Below are 26989 nucleotides of genomic sequence, written 5' to 3' on the forward strand. Positions count from 1 at the left end.
GAAGGGAGGAGGAGGGTGGGGAAAGGGAAGCAGAGTTCAGGCTCTGGGAACACCATGCTGCAGAATTAACTCCGGATGACCTGTATGAATATGTGAGCAGTCAGATTAATGGAGCCTGATCCTCAGGAGCCTCTCTGCACAGCTATGCTTGAGTCCCCACTGGAATTGTGGGCACCTCTCTATGTTGGTGGCCTTCCCGGCATCATATGCCAATTCCCCTCAGCTCTGCAGTGAGCTGAGCAGTATTGTGATTCTTCCTAGTGCATTTAAGGAGAACACGTGCATCTTGCGTATGTGGCAGGAAGCTGCTGGCAGATCTGTGATCTAGTCTGCCTCTCCTACATCATGGATGGTGTTACTGGCTGGCATGAAAGGCACAACCGGTCTAGAGCTCTGGAATGGGCAGCTGTCTCTGTCTGGAAAGGTTTTATCACCCCATTTGAGTTGAGCATAAGGCTGGGATACCTTGGAAACAAAAATGTGGATTTTGAGATGGGACAAACAAATTAGGACTGTTTTTCCACTACTCTGGGGAAAGATGGCCCTCAGAAAAGCCTGTCCTACCTCCTCCTTCTTCCCCCAGGAGTCTGGGAAAAGCTGCAGGGAGCAATCAGGAGGAGGCTCCGGGGATGGGAGCAGGCAGCTCAGGGACTGCTGGGCATGCATATGCCTTCCTGCAGTTGAACCAGACTTTCTCTTCAGGATATTGAGTATCTGTCTTCTCTCCATATCCTCTCTTAGAGTGCTTTACCTCCTTATTTCCGTTTTCTCCGGTCTTTCACTTAAGTGTGCCACTCCTTCCAGGGTTTTTATTTCCATTGAGTTTTTCCACCCCTGCCCTCTGCAGAAAAAGCACTGAACTAGCAACTGTATTTAAATAAAAAAAATAATAAAAGAAGAGAAGCCTTTTCTCTTTCCTTCTTTTTCCATCTGCTGTCTGTCTTCTCTAGCACTAGGCTTCTCTGATTAAATTATCTGTAATCTGAGTTTGTACTTTATCATTCTGGAGTTTCTGTGTAGATTCACTCTTGGAAAACTCAATAGCAGAACCAATTATTGCTAAATAACAACATGGATTAATTCTGCATAATTTCTGTATAACTGGAAGGGCCCCTAAGTAGCCAAGTCTACCTTAGCACTAGATATCTATGACTTTTCTTTTAGAAAATTTAATACACAAATTTTCATATGGCGAATTAAAAGTACTTCATAAATGTTGTCCATCCCAATCTCTCATAAAGCAGATATGTATTCCCATATATGTTTTGGATATGTCAGAGAGCTGTGGAAGATCACAAAAAATAGGGTGGTCAGATTTGGGATTGCTGCCTGGCCTTCCAAGTTACCTGCAGTTGAGTGGATTGGTTTTTGAGCTGTTTGCTGTGGTTCTTTGAATCTGTTTTATGAATGTGAAGTAATGTGAAATCATAGGTGACTAGGTTTTGGGGGGTTGGCTGTAATATTTGAGTAACATCAGTAAAATTTAAATAAATTCATTAATATCCAACAGCCTTTAGTATAGTGTAAGAGTAGACTTATTTTGAAAATTGACATGCAGTTTCTTGGAAGAAAGATTCTGCATAATCCTACTCAAAAATTTCTTCACAAAGGAAACTTAGCCGAATTTCCCATATTTATTCCTATAGATTTTAAGGAAAAGCATGCTAGTCTCAGATTCTTCTCCCATATTTCTATGACTGACTCTGTTATCACAATGAACATACATTTGGCTAAGCTGATACTCACTAGAATTTGCCAATATCTGAATCCAAATGTATTTTGTCTTAATCTGCTCCTAAATGAGCCAAGTAACTGAAACTTCCTAATTCCTGGGCACCATTCTTATATAGCACTTAAAAATGCATCACATCTACATCTGTGTCATTATGGCTTTGTGTCATGAACTCACTCCAAATAACATCTGTTGCAGTGTTGACACACAATGCATATTTTACAGGCTGTTTAAAAACATATTTACTTAGTGGACTAAAATTGTTTATCAGTACATACTCAGTCCCAGGAGAATGTCTATTTTCTGTTCAAATTTAGATATAGAGGGGGAGAAGAGTGAGCTGGACAGTCCAGGGAAAGTGGTGTCAAAACAAGGCTCCAATCTACAGACCTACCACAATAAATTTATCAAGAGTGAAAGTTGCATGTCAGATGTGATCCCCTTCAGTGTCATGATGAGCTTTATCATAGTAAAATAGCATCTTAAGTTTCCACAAATGTATGCCAAATAAGTTTGGCCAACACAGTGAGCTAAAGGTGAGGCAGGAATTGTATACAGGGCTGCTAATCTGTCATCATGAAAGGTGTCCCTTGTTATTGAATGAGCTAGTTTAGTAAATCCTAGGTATTTTGGTAACAGTTCAAATTTTGCTTTTCTGTAAGACAGTGGAAGCAATCAAAGATGAAAGCAAAGTTTGGTCATTAGGAAATTTATTTTGGCAAGAAATAAATGCAGTCATATTTGTGTGTTTGTCTCTGATACATAGTTATGAATGCTGTGAAATTTGTCAGGGAGACAGAGGAGGATGTGTACTTCTTTTTAACTCCTACCTCATTACTGCGTCTAAAACCTGTGCCTATACTTTGCTCAAAAGAAAACACCATAGAAAAGTTACTTATATGATAAATGTTAAAAGGAATTGCAGCTTCAAGTTCTTTATTTTCTTCACTCCAAAAAGGAAACCTGGCTATCTGCCCATGTCCAGTACTTATGTTGCATAATATTCCTGTGAAATATTTTCTGGAAAAAATTGGTGAAAACTAAGTGTTTCTTTCATTACCAGGACACTGTTGAAATTGACACATCTGCAGTTTGACCTACTTCTTTGTTTTTGCATCTGCTAAATAAATTCTGTGTGATTAAAACCAGTGCCTCTTCCCCCATCAAAACTCCAGAATTTTTCAATTTCATCCTGGAGTTAAGCTCCATAACTTTCTGAAAAGAATACTCCTTTCCGCATTCACAGGAGCTCTATGTTTTGGAAAACTGGTCTCGAGAGGTACTTGTTTGGTTTTAATACCTGGGTGTACATCTGACCTATTGTAAGCTCACTAGAGCTGAGCATCATATGCAGGTATCAGAAGAAAAACATGAGAAACAAATCCCAGCTCCAGCTTTTAAGGGGTTGCTAGTGGGAACATCCATGGTCTTAGCTGCAGATGAAAGAGAAACGTAAAATAATGATGACTTTACTTACAGGATGTTGTTTTCTGTCTGTTGTTAACTAATCCCAGCATCCTCACTTCTGGAAGCGAGAAGAACAGAAGGAACTGCTTCAGGTTTATCCACTCAAATATAACTTCTGAGCAATTTCAACAAAAATAGTTTTCTTCCAATTTAAGCAGGTGATATATTGAATAAATACAGTGAGACTCTACAGGGAAACATCTTAGAGAATTATGAACAATGACAAGCACTGTGCTGCTTTTGTCCCCTGTAGGTGTGGAAGAGCACTCACTTGACAACTCTCCTATACTGGATGACAGATCAGCACTTTACTCTGGAGTTCACAAGAAGCAATTCTACTTTGACAGCTCCTGTGAAAAGCAGCCAGAGGACGACTCGGACTCACTTACTACTTCTCCCTCATCCAGCAGTCTTGATACGTGGGGAGCTAACCGAAAGCTAGTGAAGACCTTCAGCAAAACAGATAGCCGTGGCCTTATCAAGCCTCCCAAGAAACTTGGGACATTTTTCTCTTACCCAGAAGAGGAGAAGTCCCAGAAAGTTTGCCGCTCCTTGACAGATGGGGAAATGAAGAAGAGCCTTGGCTCATTGAGCCATGGGGTAAGTACAGAAAGCATTTGCTTTTATGACAGCAACAGGCACAAGCACCATCTTCTGGTGTCCCTGGAGGAGATTCAGAGTGTAAGGAAGCAGATCCGATTGAAGAAAATGGATACTAACTATTCCTGTTCCAGAGCTTTTCTTTGCCAGCGCCCTGCTAGGAAAGGAGCATCCCCCACAACTTGCGACCTACAATTACTGCGGCACAAAACCAAAGGGGGTGGAGGTTGTGGCTTCCCAAACAGAAGGCTACGAGGGCGCACCTCTGTCAGCGAGTTCAATATTACCTATGTGGTGGAGAGAAGCCTGTACAGTCACCTCAACCTCTCACAGCTGGTGCGTCCCGTTACTGACAGGACCCTGAGCAAGGCCGACAAGCAGGACCTGAGGAGATGCCTGCTGGAGGAGGATGAGGAGGCCAAGAGGAAGTGGGCTGCTACAGTGGATCGCTGTACTAAAAGGGTTCTCTTGAGAATCCACCAAAAGTCTGTGAGTCAAAGAGTTGTCATGAAGGTGGTCTTCCAATTTCTGTGAGGTTGCAGTGAACACTTTCTGCTTTGTCTGCTAACTAAATTTCAGAGCTTCTGCTTTCTTTGCCATTAGAAACTCTTAAGCACTGTAATGTAGGTATATAAGGGAAGAGCTTGATACAATCTTGTCAGAGAAGAGTTTTGTTGGGTCTGCCATTTCTGTGTGTATAGAATAACTCGGGAAGAGAGAGCAAGTGAGAAAATATGACAAAATTCTGCTTTTTAAAATTCACCTAGTGCAGAAATAGAGATCACCTAGATAGAAATAGAGATCAGAAACAGGAAGTTTGAGATGCTATAAATATGTTCTTTGCAATACTTTGGGAGTCAGTATTCTCTTGAAGGGGTACCAAGAGACAAACAAGATTTTCAGAGTAACTGAGTGTTGTTACTCAACTGTGCTCTATTTCTCTTCAGCTGTCATTGCCTTTAATTGGCCCTTCCATTCTCAGATTGCATCTCATCAGTTCACTCACCCAATCAGTATTTTCACAGCTCTGCAGAAAGACAGAGAGTTTTGCATTAGGTAGTCACTGCTCTCATGCTTGCTGCTCACCACCAACAGAATTGTCACTCCTGATCCCTCTTTCTACCATGGAATGGTGCATGGCAGCACCTTCCCTCAGAGCATTACAGAAAGGGGACAAGGGGTGGCCAAAAGAGGAAATTGTGCTTACAGTGAGAAATTAAGTCATTTGAACACTCCAGAGGGATCCAAACCTGCTTCCCGATTATATGACCCAGTTTTGATAGTTCCGTTAACCATGATTCTGAGTTTCCTAGGAACTTGCCTTTGGTGCCAGATCGCCAAAGCTGAGCCAGCTAGTCTGTTGTCTAGTTGACAGTGTTCCCTACTTTGGTGGGTGGAAACAGCAGTGCACCCATAACATTAAGCAAGATGTTCCAGTGAACAATACAGTAGAAATAGCTTTTCCTCTTAAATAACAGATTTTTAAAATTTTTTTGATAGGTCTCTGCCTGATTTCTTCCGATATAATAGTGACAGTTGTGGTCTGCTTGAATAGCCTGGGAGGTGACTAGGCCTTCATGGTTCACTTCTTACTTTCTGCTCTTTTGGCTATGAAATAGAGATTTATTTTTTTTTTTCCTACCCAATACCATGAACTTTCTCTCTTGGCAGCTTTACTGTTTGTTCTGCATAGACTGCTTACCCTGCCCCTCAGAGGGTAGTGTTTATTGCTACAGACATTGTACTCAGAAGATGTTGTTTTCCTGTAAGGATATTACAGTGATAGGAGAAACCTTGCTCGTCCTTCTGTGGGTCAATTAATAAAGTTATCTCGAACCCAAAAGTATACTCATAAGTTCCAGAGATGCCCCATAATTAAAAATACCCTCTAAAACTCTCTTGGTAAATACAGGTGACAGAAACAAACTCTTCAGTTCTTCTAATAAGTTATTAATTTCATTATTAAAACTACCTGCACTGACCTTTGCTTAATCACAGAGATACAGTTAAAGAAATGGACAGTGTTTTGTTGTTCTTGAAGAACTTCTTAGTCAGCTGCTTCTGCAGCCTTGTTTGAATGGGATAAATGTTGGAGACTTGTTCCCCATACTAACTTTTTCAATGCACTTCTTCCTGAAACTGCAAATAGCTGACAAGCTTCAACTAATGCCACTCCTTCCTAGAAACTCTTAATGTTTGTTTGCTGCAACCTCAGGGAAATTGCAATGCCTCTGTATTCAGTGGAATTGGTCACTCTGTCTTGCCTTGCCATTCATTTTTGTCATTTATATTTGTTTCAGTGGCCTGGACATGCATGAAATTTTCAAATGGCATCAATTTTTCTTTTCTCCCAGAAGAATATTACTTTTGATTGCATGGCCATTCCATTGAATATCCCTCTCCTCATCCACAGACCTTTTGTTTGCTACAGGATTTCCAGGGTCCCGACTGGAATCTGAAGGTGGAATTTAAATTTTACATGTATGGGAAGGTCCATAGTGAAACCACAAGCATCCTTAATAAAGTGCATTTACTCAGAAGCTTTTAACCAACACTTGTTTTGCTCTCCAAGAAGATTTCTTTAGGAGGAGCTCTGGCTGGTTTGACAGACAGGTTTGCTCAGAGCAGATCCAGATGTCCTATCATCATTGCTGGGATTACCATACGCTGTAGGATTAGTTATAATGGTTCTTCGCAGAAGGACCAAATTACTCCTAGCTAAACATGCTGTGCTTTAGAAACCCATCTTATTACTTTTGGTTGGTCTCATATCTTTTCTAAAAACAATTTTTAAAACCTGTGCCATAGTCACATTGCCTTCTTAAAAAAAAAAAAAAAAAAAAAAAAAAAAAACACTTAGAAAAATTTTACATCACAGCATTCTCTTTAATGTGTGTGGGGCCTTGACAAAGCTGGCTTTAAGTTCCACTAGAGTTATAGCATGTACAGAAACTATAAACTGTACAGTTATAGCATGTACATTGTCATCCAATTTTGTTGGGTGTAAGCAGCAAGAAGCTAGAAATTAAACCTTTTAAAAGCTATTAATATGTGTGCTTCTAAATGGTGAACAGGAAGGGTGTTTACTTTAAAAGAATGAACTCTTATAATCGTTTATTAAGTGTCACAGTTTATGCAGCTTGCTTCTTCCTAATAGATGAAGTGAGCTGATAGCTCTCAGGCAGTGGGTTTTCAGTGACTCACAGTCCTTTGTAGGTCTGAGCCAATACCTAATCAATACCTAACTGATTCTTAAAGAGTCTCCGAAGCTACTCTGTTGGGTATTTCAGGCCCTAAGAACTTCTAGTTCACAAGTTGATCTTCTGCCTCCTGTTTATCTCAGCTGTACTCTGAAAAGAAAACTTACAGTAGGCATCTGCCTGTCTTCAAAACCACACTCTGAGACCCAAGTTGAAGTTATGCAAGTTAATTGTAATGGCCATACCTTCATCTCCCTGCATTGCCCCATGAGACTTCTGCCAAGCCCAGTTACTTGAGTACTGTGCAGCTGTTTGTTCATTGTTCGGGTTTTATAACCTCTTGGATTGCAAAGAAAAAGATGGAAGTGGCTAATCTGGAATCAGGGCTTGCTGAATCTCTGGGGCCATAATGCTTATGGATAGCTGGGCTGGATTTTCCCTCCTCTTACCAAGGGCTTACCCTACTAGGCTTCCAGTGATTCCCTGTATTTCAGTGGAAATGCAGCTATTCAGAAGGTAGGTTACTCAGTGCTTTAAAAGATTTAGAAGACTGGTGGTTCTCTGTTTCAGTGCTGCTGTGGACTTATTTATGAGGGCAGATGGGAGTGAAGAGATGGAGTTGCCAGCACCTTGGAAAACTTGATGCATAAGATCAACAGTTTCCTCAGACCAAAAAGTCTTTTTTCTTTTTAAAAAGAGGAGTAGGCAGTAGATGACTCAACAGCAGCAGACCTTAGGCCAAGGAGTTGTCTCTGGAAAAGAGAGACTCATTGCTTTACAACAGATTTCCTGATTTATAATCTCTCATCCCTTTGTTTCATTCTTTCTTTCCATTTTTGCAGACATTTGTATTTTAATTGGTGTTCTCCAAATTACAGATGTTCTAAGGGAGCTAATCATGGTGATAAAACTATCTGTGCTTTTTTTTTTTTTTTTTTTTTGCAGAGAACCTGTAGCTTTGGAGGCTTTGATTTGACAAATCGTTCCCTTCATATTGGAAACAGTTCTGACCAAATGGTGAGTTTGAGAAGGTGCAGACTTGAAATAGCATAAAATGAAATGCACAGCAGAGTTATAATAGACTGAAGTGTAATTTAGGTCTGTAATAATAGTTTTGGGATCCAAGAGAACAGGGCATCTTTGTTAACCTCAGACTTCTTTAGCTTTGAGAATAACATACCCACCCATATCCATGTGTGTGTAAGTATTTATATACGCTCTGTAAAGAGGTAGGAACAAGTGATCAAAGCACAGATCTGGGGGTACATCTGTGGGCTATTCTTATATCTGACTTCCTCAGAGCATCACCCAAGGCAAAACATGTGCTTGCTATACTTCATTGGTAAAAATATTTACTATTTGGAATGATGAGGCTAACTTCACTGAAGATCTGCAAATTATTTGCATGGAAGTCATTATGTAAGAAGTTCATTATTAGTTTTCTCATTATATCTCAGAGCTCTGGAGTAGACCAGGGTCCCACTGTGCTGGGTGCTGCACAGTTGATCTCAGAGCATTCTTGTGTTTTAAAAAAACCACATCTCCCCTGAGATTTAATTCCATTTTATGTTAGTCATGTTGATCCCACTGTTACTGTTGGTTGGCCTGTGGTCAAAAATAACAGAAATGAGCCAGAACATTATATCAAATGAAATTGCAAACATATTTTTTCCTTTTGCCCATATATGTTTTTCTTTGCTGTTGCAGCGTTGGATCTGATAACGTTTCTGTCCACTTAAGTCTAAATTGTCAACCATTTTGTATGCCAGCATTATATTATTTTTTTATGTCAGCTGGGGGTTTTGGGCATGTTTTTGGGCATGTTTTTTGTTGCCTTATTTTTTTCAACATCATAAATTACCCCTAAATTTGTTAAATCTGTGGGTGATTATTTTACTCATCAATTTTCAGCTCAGTAAACAAATTAATTTCTGAACTCAGAGTGTTTATCTTTAAACATAGATACTTGTTTTGATCAGATTGGTTTTAATAAAAGAAAGTGTGAAGTCTGGATGTTATATTTATCTCTGGGAGCATCAGTCGTGGGAGAGGTGTAGTGCACTAGAACAATATATGCAGACCAAAGTGGGTTTTTTTCTTGAAAACATATAAGTCCATAAAGTAGAAGGTTTTTTTCAAAAAAGATTAGGCCAAAAGCTGTCCTTCATTTCTGGTAAAAGACCAAAATTACCAAGGAAGTTGTAATTATGAACAACTTTTAAGGGGAAAAACAACATATTGTCAGAAATGAAGTCTCAGTTGAATTTCAGAGAACCTTTTTTTCAGAACACTGATGAAGTAGAAAACATATATACATGAAGAAAAAAGAATAAATCTTTAATACAATATAGTACAATATAGTGTAGATTTATTTTAGGGTTTGCTGTCTTCTTGTAACTAAATTTAACCAAGTCAGAGACCAAACTCAGTAGTCAGTCTCTTTGGCCGGATGGATTTTGGTCCTTTTTTGTGCTGCAATTTTTGGTGCACCCTTGCCAATGGAGGGTGCTGGAGTACATCTAATAGAGCTGCATTGTTCTGTGGTTCCTGAAACAGAATAGAGCATAAGACCATGTTTAATGTCCTACCTGGATAATCTGAATAAGGGCTGAATCATACAAGTTTGGTAAAAGCTCAGCTGATCCATGTTAACTGTGTACTTGTGACATAAATAGTAAGTGCTTGGTACCTTAAGCTGGTTTAGAAAAGGTTAAATGAATTCAAAGCAGCTGGTCTTTGTCATCCACTATATAGGGACCAGCTAATTTAGTTCGTCAGTACCCTATGTGTACCTTAAAAAAAAAAACAGTGCAAGTTTAACCTACCATGGTTGATGGATTTAGTACATTTTTTTGTGGTGTTTGGTTTTTGATTGTTTTTCTTTTTTTTTTACAGTCCATAGTAAAACCACAGAGGTTAGTAGAATGCCTGTCTGAAAATAAAAAGTAAATTTGGGTAGCCAAATGTAGATATACACACACACACACACACACACACACACACACACATATATATGTTTGACTAGTATCTCAGAAGTACCTTTATTCCTGTTAAACTCTTTGTAGCATTGACCAACATGAGCCACAACTACTATTGTGTGTCCTGTTAGAAAGGCTTAGCCTGAAACGTGGTACTTTCTGTCAGATCAAATACTTACTGAAATTCAAAGGGATAAAGGCATCCTAAAAGTCCCCAACATCTCTACACACAGTACTTTCACAAAAAGTTTACAAATCAGGCCTTAAGAGTAAGCTACAGTGGTTTGCACAAGGTCTCAACAGTGAATTTGGAGCAGCACTGTGCTGCTGTCCTGTGTCTGCCTGGACACCTCTGCAATAACTGCTGGCTGAGGGAAAAAATGGCTCTTCTGTTTTAAAGGCTTAAGCCCTGTTTTATTTTGCAGGGCAAGGAAGGAGACTTTGTTTATAAAGAAGTGATCAAATCACCCTCTGCCTCCCGTATATCTCTGGGCAAAAAGGTGAAGTCTGTAAAAGAAACCATGAAGAAAAGGATGTCAAAAAAATACAGCAGCTCTTTGTCTGAGCAGGTATGTAAGGCCTGCAGTGGAATCCACTTAATAATGTAGAAGTGATGATCAATATTGATTCCCATGCATCAAGGCATTTCTGAAGAAATTTCTGACAAGATTATATGGTGTGACATATTCCTCTGTTCTTATAAAATCCCTCACTATGAAATGGCTTCCTATAGATGCCGGTACCATGGAAAATGCATTTTCAGATTTTCATATAAGTAGCTCATCAGAAGTCTGTCATTGATGGCGCTACATACCTCACTCTCTATTTCCATTTCTCTTCCATCATAATTTATTAAGGGAACCAGTCTGTGACACAGGGTCACAGTAATATATTTAATCTGCAATTTACACCCTAGTTTAAATTCCCAGCATAACTTCACATACACAGCTCTCTTCTCTGCTATTGCAGGACTTTTCTCCATCATAGCTTGCCCTGTGCAGCAGCCCATTAAAACAGGCACAGTCTAGTCAGAAAGGGGCATCTGTCAGAAGATTTTCCTATTATTCTTTCATTGCAGATTTTTATAGTCTATTCTTAAAGGCAAACCTGAAGTACATTAGTTCTAAATTAGACATTGAATTTCAGTGGCCTAGAAACAATTGCTGTCTTTTTCTCTTTTCCTTTAGTGGAGTGTCAAAAATCTCCGGCATTTGTCTAAAACCGGGTTTGCCGCTTGGATTGTGTAAGGAGTAGGTTGGAAAAACCGCTGGGAAAGCAGAGCTCTTCCTGGTTAACACCGCCCCCAAGTGGGCTCGGACTGGTCGCGGGGGATGCTCGCAGCCATGGGAAATTGGGAATGGAACTTTTCCTCTTAATGCAAAGCCTCAGCGCCTGTAAAAGGAGCAGTTCGTAACACTAGTGGTAACAACCCCAAACTGAAGAATCCAGAGGCACCAAGAGAGGCAGAAATGTGGCCACTGTTATGCCATGCTTTGTGACCCTTTCCTGCAAAACTGTTTATTAGCCATACTTATTCATAACCAGGGCAGTGCTACACTTATGATTATTTAATTTAAACTTACAATTAAACATGACTTAATAGTTATAAGAAGATGATTTGGTGTCTGACTGGCTCTGCAGTGCACTTCTGCAAAGTCTGCCAATAAAAAGGGGTCCTTTGAGAAATTGCTTTACAGTGATTTAGCAATACTTCTCTGTCTCTCTCTCTAAGATTGACTTTATCTCTGAAGTCATAAGCTGGGATGAGATTTTCCTAATGATTCTGCAGGTTGCAAATAATAGTGCTCATCTAAAAAATTTATGGCCTGCATCTCCACAAAACACTCTTGTATGCAAGCTACAGTTCTTTTGTTTTCAAACTTTATGGCACAGTTGTTTTAAAATATTTATAACTTTCAGGCATCATGATTCAAAGTATGTTCCAATATCTCTTTCTGCATGCATTAAAACAAGCAAAAGTTATGCTGGCCACATGTATCTGCTGCTTTGTTTCAACTGTGCTTCACAAAGGCTGACAGAATTTCAGTTTAGGAAAGACCCTTTTGGTTTTCTGTAATGTTTGACTGAATTAAAAGAGAAATTCTCTCAACTATTGCACACTGTAGCAACCAGGACAGACACGTAGCAAAATCTTTTTATATTTATGCATTTATGTTTATGAGTATTTGTACTATGCACAGACTGCATTTTCTAGCTAATTCTGGTTTTTGTTCTTATAGGTAAATGAGCAATGATATAAAAAACTCACTAAAAAAACCCCAAAAACATTGCTTCATGTCTCACTTGCATTGTCTGATTTGCTTGTGTTCATCTTTGTACAAAATCCCGATTCAGAAACTAGAATTTGGCACTAGTTGTTTTGCAAGTACTGCTGGCAAAAATACCATGTGTCATGAAAACCCTTGAATTGGGAGTTTTGTGTAAGGTTGTTTTTTTTTCCACTTACAATGCTAGCTTTTTCAGACTGGTCTGTTTGCTCCCATCACCTCTGTTGTGCCTAATAAAGTGGAGTTTCTACCACAGCTGGGTACTGCTAAATAACTAGATAGAAGTTTTCAGCCTGTCCAGTAAAGAGTAGGAAAACAGAATCTTTTTCCTTGGAAGTGTAAAAGCAGCTCCTCTCAGTGCCTATGCTCATTTATCAAACTTTAATGGTCCAATCCCTTTCAGGAGTCCAGCCCTGGGATCGTGCCAGGTTCCCCGCAGTCACCACCCCCAGACACTGACTCCCTGGACAAACCCAAGCTGAAAGCTGGTGGCTCAGTGGAGAGCCTGAGAAGTTCCTTAAGCGGTCAGAGCTCAATGAGTAAGTTCAGTTGTAATTGTGTTGCTCCGTTTCTGTGGCTTTAGGGAGCAGAGATCTCCACTGTAAGCTGAATCGGAGAAAGTCAAAGCAGAAAAAGTGTTTAAAACGTGGAAAGGCTGATGGGTTAGCCATTGGGGTCTGCAAAAAACAGTAAGCACTTTGGTGCAAAGACAGGGGGGTTTTGCTTTATGTTCATACAGAACCCTGAAGAAGTGAAATCCTGCTTCCTGCCTGCTGGGACCTGCTCTTACAATATAAATAATCTAATATAAATGTAATAATGACCTGGTCCAGTAGGAAATCGGCTCATCTTTACACTGGATTTCTCCTGAGCACTCCAGATGGGCCTTCCACTCTCCCGTGAGAGAAACCTTGAGTTTCTCTCATTAAGTAGTTTAAAGGAAGAGTAGTATTTAAAGCCTCTCTGCTTTAGATTGCTTCTACATTTAAGAAAGAGCTTAAATGGAACACACATGATGTGAACTTGCTACACTATTCATCAAATTTCTAGGCTTGAGAGGAATTCTGGAACCGCCTTGTAGGTTTCAGAGCTTGTTTTCCTCACAAACATTTTGTGAGCAAAACTTGCCAGGAAGATGTCATCAATCTCTTGTGGCATACCAGAGATGAGACTTGTTAAACAGCTTCTCGGTTAAGCATTGAGGGGTGAATTCAGGAAAGCAGGGGTGCAGAGTAGATTTGCTAATTTTCTCATCCACATGTGTATATAAGAAATAGCAGCCTTTAAGGACTTCTAACTTTGATTACCCTGTTTTGTGGAAAGGCAACTCATTTTCTGTCTTGCCTCTGTTTCTGAAGCTTCTTCACAAAGAAACTTTTTTTGTGAACTAATACTGTGTCTCTTACACAGGTGGTCAGACAGTGAGCACAACAGACTCCTCAACCAGCAACAGGGAGAGTGTGAAATCAGAAGATGGTGACGATGAAGAGCCTCCTTACAGAGGACCTTTTTGTGGAAGAGCCAGGGTTCACACTGATTTTACTCCAAGTCCTTATGATACAGATTCTCTGAAGCTCAAGGTACCAGCTATATATGTTTTTACGCAGCCAAGTATTTATTTTGCTAATATTCTAAATTAAGACCTTTTTACAATAACTATAGAATTCTTAATCTTTTAATGAATTTGTATGTGTTTTGGAAGCCCTTCGACCTACATTTAAGATTTCCTTATATAGCAATCAAAGAATTCTAGCAAAATGTAATAGAATATAAGTGTTTCGCTGCATCCATGGAAAGACACTTGTGTCTTTAGTTTCTGGAAAATTAAGGATGTGCCATGAATTCATTTCCATTCTGCAAAGGTTTTGCTTGAAAGATTGGAAAAATACTTTGTCTGCCACAATGAAATAATCCTCAGTGGAAAAATTTCCACAACTCTTGGAAGAAATGTGCATATACCTGCACACAGTGTCTCTTAAAGGCATTTCAGCTAATATAACTTGGTTTGAATTAATATTGAAATACTTTGCTAACTGAGTGGTCACCCCCCTGTAATTTTTCTGGATATCAGCTTTGATTATTTTTAGTTGTGCTGTATTCAGTTCAAACTATCTGACTCTTTAATTACCTAAAATTCCAAGGGCAGCTTATTCCTATTAAAGCAGATGTATATAAGGTAATCTCTTGAGGCATGCAAAAGCAGTTGTGTGTCCATTTCTTTGTTCTGGTCAGGAGCACGTAGGGAAAAGCAACTTTATTGGTTCCTTCTGCATTGACTTCCTTTGCTCAGGAGATATGATTTGAAATTCTGCTCATATACTCTTAAGCGTGTTCTTATTTGCACCAATTTCAGATAGTTGCAAGCATAGAGACTTTTGTACCAAACAGCACTGATGCTCTGCAGAGGCATGTCAGGTTTGTGAATCTGACCAGTTGGGGTCCATTCCCAGACCTTTTGTTGACTTGCTCTGTGGTCTGAGGCATATCACCTAATTCTTTTTTCTTCCATTTGTAAAACAAGTATAATCAGACATTTTTGCAAAAGCTGTGGTTAACTTTTTGAAGACTGAAGTGTGTTGTCCATCCCATGTATGTGGAAATCCAAATGAGTGTGTTTGCTTAAATATCCATCAGAAAGCTAAATGGCTTTCTTGCTTCTTTGGTCTGCAGAAAGGTGACATCATTGATATAATAAGCAAACCCCCCATGGGCACGTGGATGGGTCTGTTGAACAACAAAGTTGGCACCTTCAAATTTATCTATGTGGATGTGTTAAATGAAGAGGAAGAGAAGCCGAAGCGCCCCACCAGGAGACGTCGAAAGAGCAGACCACCCCAGCCCAAGTCAGTTGAGGATCTCTTGGATCGCATCAATTTGAAGGTCCAAATTCTCTCTCTGCTTTCTCTTTCACTTTTTCTTGCAGGAAGTGGACTACACCTTTGAACTTGTTAGTTTTGGAAGCTGCACACCAGATTCATAATCTTAAGGATTGTGATACCACTTAGCAGAATCGGGTCTTAGCTGCAGAGTGAAAACAGCTGAAGGCAGGCAGAATTGCCTGTCAGGCCTGATGAAGTGCCACAGGCTGTGAGTTGTGTGCGCTCAGGTGCTGTAAATTGTTGCACAGTGTGACCACAGGCTAGCACACTACAGAGGCAAGCAAAAGGTGTAAAATAATAATAGTTATACTGCCTTTAAGGTGGACATTTTTATCCATGTTTCTCTTCAGAAGTGCTTGGGATAAATTGGTGTGGCTGTCATTCACTCTTCATACTTCTCCCCTCATACAGAGCCATGCTATGTTGTGCCTTCAGGTAGCATGATACCCAGGCCATCTAACACACTGCATTCCAAGCACAACAGTGTGTGCAGCATTCTAGTTCTGGCACAGCTACCTCCCTGAACTCAGAACAGTGTTTATGCAAACTATAATGTTATAATTTTGCTGCTGTGCACTGGTTTGCACTTACTTAACTTACTGCTTTTCTTGCTGGTTGCAAAAATCTCTTTTGGTAACTTTATTGACAAAGTAAGTTGAATAAATACGTTGTCTTATCACTCTTATTTTTCTCCCTTTGTGCAGGAACACATGCCCACTTTTCTGTTCAATGGTTATGAAGATCTGGATACCTTTAAGCTTTTAGAAGAAGAAGATTTGGATGAACTGAACATCCGAGATCCTGAGCACAGAGCTGTTCTCCTCACAGCAGTGGAACTTCTTCAGGAATATGATAGTATGTGGGATGTTTGAGGTTTTCTGTTTTACTAGAGCTCTGCCAAGAATCTTGTGAACCCCTTAAAGCAGAAAACTTTTTCCAGGATTTTTGTTCTCTTTTTTTTATTTCCTAATATACTTCTTTCCAGGATAATCCTGTGTAACATTAGATTTTTGAGGGGTGACTTAAGACTTCTTTTTTTCTGCTGCAATTACTCTGTTCATATAAGCCTTGCCACCCAACTTATTTAATTAATATCAAGTGTACAACACATAACACTTTAGAATACTGATGTCCAAGAATAAATCCTGAGATAACCTACTCAATGCAGGAGGCTGAGATATAGGGAATAGGAAAGAATAAATTTCCAGATTAGACATAAGAGATTATAAAGAGTAAAACTCAAAGCCCAGAGAGCTGTGGAGAAGTGTAATGTGAATTGATTTAATCTGCACATACTTTTGGTTCTTGGATGGTTAATTGCAGGATTGTAAAGGTAGCTTCAGGTTGTCTATATGACAACACAGCAATTTTCAAAGAGAGTAAATAAATATATCAGTCGAGTGCAAAGAGTGAAAAACAACGACCCACCTATCTATGTACAACAGTGCAGTTTTGCTCACTGAACACGTGGTCTTCGGCAAGTGGTTGCAAAGACAAGGAAAAGGGAAATAAGCCATGGCAGTCAAAATGCAAGGGTGTTTGCTGCTCAGGAGTAAGCAGAGCCTAGCTGCAGCAAACTAAGACAGTATTGAATTCACCCTTCATCCCCAAGTGTCAGTAAAAGGTTGGTATCCACCGATCAGTCAGTAGAATGGATTGTGTGAGGGCTTCCTCAGCTGCTTCCGTGCAAATTCCTATGTTTTAGCTTAAACTGCCTTAGCAGGAATTTAAACAGCTGTTATTAAGTGGGAAATGCTTAATTCAATTACAGCAGTATGTGTGGTGAATATCTTTAGGCAGTGCTGTGTGGCCTGTGTAGCTTTCTTGTTCATTTCCCGAAGAGGCATCCACTCTTTCCTTACCCTTCTCTAGCTCCTAATAAAGTTGAAGTTGCAGAATTAGATTCTTTTCACTTATATCAGAGTAGCTTTTTGTCACCTAAGATGAGCTTCTCTTCATTATTTGCAGACCTATTTAGAATGCTAAACTTCCCTAAAGTAATATTTTTTTTCAGGACCCTTCAATTTTGGTTTGCAGACTTGAAGATTTGGTGGTTGGAAAGCACGAAAATCCAGCTCCAAATCAGGATAATGAGGAGAAGTGGGCACCAAACAGATGGAATCTGGGAGGGGCAGCAGCTCGTAGTTCCACGTCATAGTTACCTGTCATGTGCTGAGAGTAGGAATTGGACCAGCCATTTCTGACATTTTATTGCAGGGAAAAAAATACCACAGCATAAACTGTATTCTTGTATCATGGCACTGGTATATTCTGTATTTTCAGCTCCAGATTTAACTGCTTTACAAAATATGATTTCTGACAAAAATTCTGGGTAAATTCCTGGAATCCAGTGTATGCAAGCTGGATGGACCACATTTGAGTGTTGGCTTTTTGCATGGACCAAGGAAGGAGGGAACCAGCACCATTAGTCTCTTTCATGTCCCTTCATCCTTTGTTAGGGAACAGTATCAAATGTGCCAGACTCAGTCCCAATCCTTCCTCCAGGTCTTCTGGAGGGTAATTCAGAGTTAGGAATTTATTCTTTTTCACTTGACTTGGTTCTTTTCAGCTCTTTTCATCTGGTTTGGGTGTTGGAGATTTTTTAAGTCTTAGAAAGAACGTTGACACAACCATTTAAAATAATGTTTTTGGTGGTAGGTTGCAGAACTTGGCCCCAAGGCAGCTGAGGATCACAGGAATTCCACTCTGCTTTCATTGTGTAACCATGCTGCTCCCTCACACTCTTGTTTAGGCTGTTGTTAATCATTTACCAAACAGGATGAATGTTTCCAACATTTGTGGTGGCTTTTCCTAATGCTCACTCTTTTCTGATATAAGTAGTACAGTAGGAAAGATCATAGAATCATTTAGGTTGGTAAAGACCTTTAGATAGAGCAAGTTCAACCGAGTCCACCACTAAACCTGTCCCTAACGGCCACATCTACATGTCTTTGAAATACCTCCAGTGATGGTGACTGAACCACAACCTGGGCAACCTGTTCCAGTGCCTGGCCACCTTTTCAGTGAAGAAATTTTTCTTATTTCACAAACTAAATCTCCCCTGACCCAACTTGAGGCCATTGCCTTTAGTCTCATTGTTTGTTGCTTGGCAGAAAAGGCCAACCCCCACCAGGCTACAACAGTGCAATTCTAAAGAGCATTTAGGTATCGTCCCCTGAGCCTCCTTTTCTCCAGGCTCAACACCCCCAGCTCCCTCGACCGCTCCTCATCAGGCTTGTCCTCCAGACCCTTCACCAGCTCTGTTCCCCTTGTCTGGACACACAAGATAATGGTGTTTGAAATGGAAGGTTGAGAAGTTCAGCCGCATTTTCTGATTGCCTGTTTTTCACTGTATTCTCACATCCTCTAGGTAACAGCGACCAGTCAGGATCTCAGGAGAAACTTCTCATTGAAGGCCAAGGCCTAACCGGATGCTCTCCTCGGGATTCTGGCTGCTATGAAAGCAGTGAAAACCTGGAGAATGGTAATGGTGACAGCAATGAGCCTTATAGCTCCTGCAGTCTTTTTTTTTTTTTTTTTTTTTTTTTTTCAGTAGATAACATCATATACTTTTGCTCCTGTTCCTAGCTAATACAAGCTACTTCCTACTTGACATTGTCATTTGCTCTGACTACCTCTTCCCTCTTTCTTGAACCAGTGGTTTTCACTGCTACTGTTGCTAATTTATTTATTTGCATTAGTAGGAAGCAGATCCCATGTCACAAAGAGTCTTCGTTTCATGACCCTAAAGCAGCAGTCTTTCTCACTGCCGTTCACCTGCCTTCTCCACTTACAATCATATTCTCATGCCACCATGCCTTGTGGGCCTTGCACTGGCTGCACACTGATGTCCCAAGTCTAAAAGACCACCAATGGAGAAGTCTCTGAACTTTACTGAGATTAAGAAGATTTCATTTGAACCCATACAAAAGCTGTTAAGAAAAATTGTTCTTTATTTTAGGCCATATTTTTCTGTTTGCTTTGGGTTGCATGTTGCATTGTTCTCTGATGAGAACCCAGCTGCAGAGATTCAGGCCTTCTTAGTGTATGAACACTAGAAAGTTAAGTTATTGCAAAGCTGGCAAGGAACAACATCAGTGAAAGATGATGCACTGAAAAATTACCAAGACAGATGATGTTAATGGAGATTGCTGTCTGTGATCTGAAGAAACAGGTTATTGTGCTCACTGAGCATTTTTTACTTCAGGGATGGTCTAAACTAGTCATTAGTGATGAAATACTAAAAGAGTTGAAACAGGTCTGAGTTGGGCATTTTCACTCCAAGCCTTTGAGCCATGTCTTGGCCTCAGACTGCCTGGATTCATTGCTAACATTCATCATAAATAGGAAACCAAGAACAGTATAAACAAATTCTGTACACCACTATAGTGGCCATTTTTCCAATTTAAAATAAGAGCTAAAAATCCTTCTCTTACTATGTGCATTTTCTATTAGTCTGCAACTAACTAATAACCATTTTTTGAAGAAAATTGCAATTTGCTTTGAAGATGAATGCTTGAAATTGACAGTAGACTAAATTCTGGAAAGTGGGGAGGCTTTTTTCTTGAACAGGAATCCACATCCACTAGGCATGCTATAATAGAATCATAGCTAAATATATGGCATATGTGACAATTTTCTTTTTATCTCTAAGTACAATCATAATGATAGCTGTAACACTGAAGTTAAAGTGCTGCCTGTACACTGTCCTTATTTTAACAATATAATAAAACCTTTAGAAAGCAGTTGGAGTTGCCTGTCTAGTTGGATACTTACGTTTAAACTGATGTTTCTGTCTGAGTTTTCCAGAATATGAAACGCTGATGATTTTTATATTGGTTTTTATGTATGACTTGCTACATTTCCGCATCATTTTTTCTCACAAATGCGTTTAGTGCTTGTTTTGAAAACCATTATGAAAAGAACATTTGATTCATTGAGAGATTTTGTCAAGGCTTTTTAATCTGAAAAGTACTCCACCTTCTTTGCAAAGTTCATGGTCCGTAGTTGTTTATATGCATTTTTTTTCAAAATACATTCTGTTCTTAGTCACTTGTCTGGTGTAAATATCATAATGTGAAGATCTGCACTTCATAAAGGGCAAGTGCATTCTGAAAAGAAATTGGTCTTCAGATTTTCTAGTGAATGGTTATACGTATTTTTATGATTAGTTCAGTGTCCAGTTTGGGGTTGATATTGGATCTTTCGGCATCAGTTTAAGATTTCAGAGCTGCTCTTACATTTTGGCTAGAAAATGGTTTGCTATGTACTATAGCAGAGTATCTTTTGTAAGTACTTTTCTGGGTCCCACTGCAGAAATACTTGAATATTCTCTTAGCAGAATTGTGGTTTTATTTTAGTTCACAGAGAGCAGGAAGCATGTAGTCTGTGTTGTATTCAGTGTCAGACAGAAAAAAACTCAGAGCAGGAGGTAAGCATCCATGATCAGACCATTAGCCCATATAGAAACAGGGCAGAAAGAGCAAGCTGTCCCTTAGACTTGTGACAATGGTGCAGTTATTTGTCTTGTTTTGCATGCAGGCATCTACAGACTGAGGCATTCCCATCCCTGTTCATGCCTGGCTTCTTTGAACCTTTACTTGTTACATTGTGCAGCTTGTTAAAGGGCTGGTGAAGAGGTAAGGGTTGCACTTGCAATGTGCAGACCTGAATGAGCAGACAAACTGGAACTTTATCAGGTTGAGATAAGGGCATTCTCACTTGTTCAGCAACTGATGCCATGTCTCCATAGTACCAGGCAGGCAACCCAAGCACTTCAGCATTCAGTCCTGATTACTCAGAAAAGGAAGCAATAGAACAAGAGACCACATTGCCTAATGTAATGAAAATTTCTACTAGTTTGTAGTCAATAGAAAAAGCAATGAGGCCAGTATTGTCTACGGTGCCATCATTTTTGTTGTGTCAATTGAGCAGGTTGAGATGAACCCAAAATATATTGCCACAGAAAGCAATGCCAAAATGAAGTTAATAAAATCTGGGACTTGGACACTGCATTCTGTGTCTGGTTTTGCATACTTAAATTTCTGAGGACCATCTTCCATTAGAAGAAAAAAATACTACAAGAAATGCTGAAAATTTTTTTGCATTTATGGTACCTCCAGAAAGATCCTCCAAGGAAGTCCCCTCTCTTCTGAGGCAGATGATGACAAGGAATGGAAAAGTTCCTTCCCTATATAGTAATAGCAAAAAGTATCATGAGAGGTTGATAGTGCTTTGTTTAGCAAGAATTGCATTGTAACATCCAATAGAAGAGTTTTGAAAGAGAAGAATTATTGCCTGTATCTTGAACTGAACCTGGAAATAATATAAATTTGTATTTTGTGCAAGGACCACTTTTGTAGTCTTATTTTTTTACCCAGACATCTGTGTCCTGCACAAATTTGAATCAGAGATGCCTCTATGGTTTACAGCCCTATGAAAGGCATTAGACTGCATAACTGTACAAAAGGTTCACAAGACTGAGTTATTATCAAAAACCCCAACATTAAAAATGTGGTTTAAACTTTACTAGCTATATATTTTAAGCCTTTCAGGTTGTTTTCCTTTTTTTTTTTTTTCTCCTTAATGTAGGGAATGTTGCATATGTGGACATTATTTATATAACTCTCCACTTTGTGAAAACAACTTTAAAATATATTTTTAAATCTGTTTTCAGGAAATATTACCTTCCTGTTTTAGTGTCTCAGAAGCATAATGAGATTATACCTAATAGTCAGGAGAAGGGAAGGAATAGATGAAAAAAAGAGTAGTAAGTCATAACTCCCCTCCTGGTATTGCTCTTCTCTTAAATCACATTAAAAGAAATTATATTCTCAGCTACTGTCCTTTGTACAAATAGCATTGAACCCAGAAGTATCTTTTAAACCATTTTGAAGCAGAGAGCTTAAAGATTGCATGTTTGGTTATATATGATATAGACAAAATATTTTGAACTTCCTCCCATTCTCACCTCATTTGTATATGTATGCCTAACATATAAAGATTTGATTTTACTTCCACAAATTTTTTCTCTTCTTGTTTTTTTTTTTTCCTTCATTTTCCTGTTCCTGATTTCTTATTTTTTTCATTCCCAGGCTACTGGCTTTACACAAGACATATCCCATTTCTAAAGAAATTAAATGCTGCTTACTAGATACCCTTATGGCTTCAGCAAGAGCTTATATTGCACAGCAGTAGGGTTTTTCACAACTTCTCTTTTAGTGCTGAGGTTCCTGAGTGGGCTTTCCTAAAATCAGTGTAACCCCTGATCAGTGTAACCCCTGGAAAGAAGGCACATGGGTTTTGTAGCACTAGCTGTGACAGCAAGTCCCAGACAATAGGGTAAATTACTGCAGAGGCATATTTGCATGTGTGAGCAAATATGAATAATGGAAAGAGAACACTCCATGCTCCTTAAATATTGCCATTAGTGCCTGGAGGCACTAAAAAATTAATGTAACATTTCTTATGCATCTTTGTAATGTGATTGCAGGTTATTTTCAGAAGGCGATGGCCTGGCTTCATGGAAGGGTGCAGACAGAGAGGTTCTTTCTGCTACTTCTCTGAGTTATCTGAACTCAAGGTAGCATGAATGGAGACAACTTCAGTGTGGGATTTTGTCTCTATTAGCATTTTGCGGAAATGGTGTTATTTAGCTTGAATTGTGAACAGTACAGCTTCTGAGAAAGGAGGTGCTGTGTGCTCACATGCATCCTTACCAGCTTACTTCGATTTTAACTTTTTTTGATGGGAGTGTTTTCCTTGTATCTCCTTGAATGTAACCTCCATTTTCTTTGCTAGTTTTCTGGATACTTTAATTTTCAAATTCCTTAAGCAGAGTAAGGGGCAAGAGAATGCAAGGTATTTATTGGTTTAGGTTAAACACATTCTTTCATTCATATGCAAGGTGAACAGTGTATATTATTCAAAAGCCAAACACTGAACTCCTAGCAGGATAAAGCTCTGAAGGCAAATAGTATAAGAAGAAAGCACCTGTTGCTTAAAAGTACACATTATGACTTGAAACCAACACTAACATTAGTCACACTTAAAACTCCTTTTTGAAACACTTCTCCATCTCATAAGATCTTTTTCTGTAAAACTCTGTTATCCCTGCAAGTAGCTTTCCAAAGAGGCTGATGCAAAACCAGTCTTCATGCACTTTCTTGCTCTTTGTTTTGCCATTGCAAATATTTTGCTGCTACTTTAAAAGGAGAAATAACATTATTGGTATATAATTTAAAAATTCATAAACAGAGTATTTTTAAAAAGTCCTATACAAACTAGAAAACTTTACCAAAAGATGAACATTATTATTTATATATTAAAATTAGAGACAAAAATGTATCTTTGGAGTTATTTCAGGGAGGCCTGTCAAACTACTTCGTACAATGAGTTTAAGGTATCAATTGTACTGTAAGATACAGTATTTCTACATTAAACAAGGTTTATATGAGCTAAATCTCTGCAAATTGGAGAGTAGGAAGGATAGTAAGTATTTTGGATGTATTTTACTTAACAGGTAACATTTACTAATAAAGCTGAAGTTCTAATCAAATCTTTAAGCTTGAAATACCCTTGAGTTCTTCTAAATTTAGAACTAACAAAAAGGAATAAATAATTTTGTTTCAAAAGCATTTGGAAGGGATGTTAATTATGCTGCAGATTTTATTTTTAATTGTGGGTTTATTTGTTTCTAGGTAAAACTCGAAGGACCTGTCTTCCTCCCTCAAAATCATCAAGTGAGCATAGCTTTAGGGATTTCAGCAGAAACCAGCTATCAAATTATCCCACACTTCCACTGACCAAGTCAATAGAAACTCTGCAGCCAGGGGAGAAAGAAAGCCGGCTGGGTTGTGCACATCGTGCTCTGAAGAGCTCTGTCAAGCCTCCGGCCACCACAGGTCTGAAGAAGAACCGCAGAAGTTTACCAGTTGCTGTGTGTAGAAGCTATGAAACTCTGGATGGCCCCCAGGGTATAGATACATGGCCAAGATCTCAGTCACTGGATGATCTCCAGGGAGAACCCAATACTAACTTACAGGACGCTAACAAGAAAGTAGGTTATTTTCCTCAGGATTCACTGGATATAGCTAAAAAAGCAACTGGCTCTGCCTTGCCAATTCAATCTCATGGAGGCAGCTGTAAGGTAGATGATGTCATGGCTAAGCAGGGCAAAGGAGCTGCTATTTCTCAGAAGGGAAGAGCTAAGGAATTGACCTGCTCTGTAATGGAGACTGCAGGTGGAAAGCCTGCTCCATTCCCCCTGAAAAACTGTGAAGCTCAGCCTGCCTTAGTGATGCATCATGCAACAAGGACACCTCTGGAAATACAGAGTAAAGTTTTTCATGACCTTGGACGGGCTGATTATACTCCAGTCCTGAAGGGAGGTCTAGAAGCTGAGCAAAAAAGCACAAATGAGGCAAGAATGCAACCAAAACATCCTTCTCAGCCGCCACCTGTCCCTGCCAAAAAATGCCGAGAACGCTTTTCTAATGGATTATATCATCCTCCCACAACCACAAGTGGAAACAACTCAAGTTTAGAAGCACCATGTTTGCCAGTAAAAAAAACAAGCTCATCCACTCCTATTGATTGTCATGGAGTACCTGTCCATAGGACATCTTCTGAACAAGAGCCCAGTAGCCCTCCTAGCCCGCTGCCACCCTGGCTGTCGGAGCTCCCAGAGACTGCTAGTGTTCAGCAGCATGTGGTAAAGCTCGGTCCTGCATCAGCAAGGAAAGTCTCCTGCAGCAGAGGAATGGATCTGGAAATGGTGATCGAAAACAAGCTGCAGTCTGAAGACATTGATCTTACTGAAGAACCATACTCAGACAAGGTAAGTGGTAATCACTTCAGTGGTTTTATTCTGCTAGCATTCCAAGGGGTAGTCTGTCATCATTGTATCTGTCATTTTTTTGTGGGTAACATAAACCAACAATCATTGGAATATTAGACATTCTGTAACTCTAGTTTGTCTTTGCTATCAGACTTTATGCCTAAAGTAATTATTGTGTTGTGGAGGACTCAGAAATTGCAGACTTATTCTGAGCTTTCATCTTTTCAGACCGCTGGTGCTTTGTTGGCACTGGGAACATGACTTTCTCTGTTAATGTGGGGAAGTAGAGCTGAAAAAGGAAGTAATGATTAGATTTCATGTTTCCAGAAACACTGAATTGATAGCATCAACTAGTACATCTTTTTATGGGGTGAACAAAGGAGTATTTTAGGGATTGCTTTTTCAGTTGTTATGGGACCTTGAGGAAGGCTCTTTCTTGCTCCCATCCTGCATTTCTCTTTTTGCATTGGTTAGTTTGGTCTGTATAGATACACTTCTTTAATCTGTCCTCTCTCCTCTTTGTCTGGCTGGGAACATTCAGCATGGTCGTTGTGGCATTCCTGAGGCTTTGGTACAGAGGTACTCTGAAGACTTGGAGCAGCCTGAAAAGGATGTGGCTACAAACATGGACCAAATCCGGGTAAAGCAGCTGAGGAAGCAGCATCGCATGGCAGTGAGTATTTCCATAAAGCAGATTTTCTTATTTGTGAGCAGACTTTTGAAAGGACTGACTAGTAGTAAATGGGAGATACTTGAGAAGTCCTGATACAGAAGTGCTCCTTAATGTTCATCCAGCAGGTACAGCATAGGTAGAGGTACTGCAGGGGCAGGAGGTACCTCCCCCAGTCCCAAAGGAGGACAGTCAGTAGTTAAAAGGAGAGTGGAGAGCCCTCTCTTGACCAAATAATGGTCTTAAAAGTCTAAGCAGACTCCAAGCAGTGGTAACAGAGACTTGCTCACTAAGGATGGCATGTTTTAAATGCTTCTGTGTTAAAATTTGAGAGGCTTTACACTCCTTTTTCATTTCTTAAATTATACTAGTAACCACTTCACCTTAGCAAAAGCAGAAGGGAGAAACAATCAAAAATTTTAGTGCCTTTTTCTGAAAGAACTTGGTCTGTCTGAGGAGGTAATAGGCAAAATTGGAATTCTCTTACCTTACTGAGAAATTAAATTGATCACTCTGAAAAGTATTGTTACTGGGTATTCTTCACTGATCTCTAACCAATTCAGAATGATACATGAAAGTCAGCCAAGCAGCTGGATACTGCCCACTCTGTCTATATGGCCAAAATTGTTATCTCTGCTTCTGGCTAAGGGATCTGAGCCTTTCAGCCCACCCCACTCTCATACTGACAAATGTGACATGAGAAAAGCTAGAACATCTGCTATGAAATTCTACCAATTTGGAAGAGAAAACAAACAAAAAACAGACTTGTTGTGAAACAAGCGGATGCATTTAACATTAAGGGTTCTCTGTTCTTTCTTTTTTTACTCCCCAGATTCCAAGTGGAGGACTCACAGAAATTTGCCGTAAACCTGTATCCCCAGGACTCATCACCTCTGTGTCTGACTGGCTGATTTCCATTGGTCTGCCTATGTATTCCAGCCTGCTCACAGAAGCAGGATTCAACACACTGAGCAAAGTGCCTTCTCTGTCACAAACTTGCCTTCAAAAAGCTGGCATCACAGAGGAAAGGCACATAAGCAAGCTCCTGGCAGCAGCAAGACTCTTCAAACCTCTTGATCCAGAGGCAATTTGACATGCTCCATATGTGACATTGCCTGGTCGAGAATCTACTGCTTCTTCCTGCACCAGTATCACTCTAATTACTTCATGTAGCTAAAGGGATCAAGGAAGTGGCTCCCCAGGACAGGCAGATACCTTCTTCAAAGGATATGAAAGGCGACTGAAGGAGAAGAGAGGCAACCACCAGGTAACACAGATGTGGTACTTCCCTCCCCCTTCACTCCCATCTGAAGTATTTCTATTTCATAAACTGCACA

At 39.6% G+C, this 26989-nt stretch overlaps 1 protein-coding gene across 3 annotated transcripts in view; it reads left to right on the forward strand.

The window, feature by feature from the left end:
- Nucleotides 1-26745, forward strand: part of LOC134041888 (SAM and SH3 domain-containing protein 1-like) — a 522564-nt gene extending 495819 nt beyond the window's left edge. For 2 of the 3 annotated variants that reach the window (XM_062488930.1, XM_062488931.1), the window contains exons 10-20: nucleotides 3453-4288; nucleotides 7945-8016; nucleotides 10403-10546; nucleotides 12669-12804; nucleotides 13676-13845; nucleotides 14936-15145; nucleotides 15849-15999; nucleotides 18515-18628; nucleotides 23844-24982; nucleotides 25524-25655; nucleotides 26485-26745. In XM_062488930.1, coding sequence (XP_062344914.1) covers nucleotides 3453-4288; nucleotides 7945-8016; nucleotides 10403-10546; nucleotides 12669-12804; nucleotides 13676-13845; nucleotides 14936-15145; nucleotides 15849-15999; nucleotides 18515-18628; nucleotides 23844-24982; nucleotides 25524-25655; nucleotides 26485-26745 — 3365 coding nt within the window. The remainder of the gene's footprint in view (nucleotides 1-3452; nucleotides 4289-7944; nucleotides 8017-10402; nucleotides 10547-12668; nucleotides 12805-13675; nucleotides 13846-14935; nucleotides 15146-15848; nucleotides 16000-18514; nucleotides 18629-23843; nucleotides 24983-25523; nucleotides 25656-26484) is intronic. The other variant, XM_062488932.1, reaches the window with a different exon arrangement.
- Nucleotides 26746-26989: the final 244 nt, after the last annotated feature.

Source organism: Cinclus cinclus, chromosome 3 (genome assembly GCF_963662255.1).
Source record: "Cinclus cinclus chromosome 3, bCinCin1.1, whole genome shotgun sequence".
Lineage (NCBI taxonomy): Eukaryota > Metazoa > Chordata > Aves > Passeriformes > Cinclidae > Cinclus > Cinclus cinclus.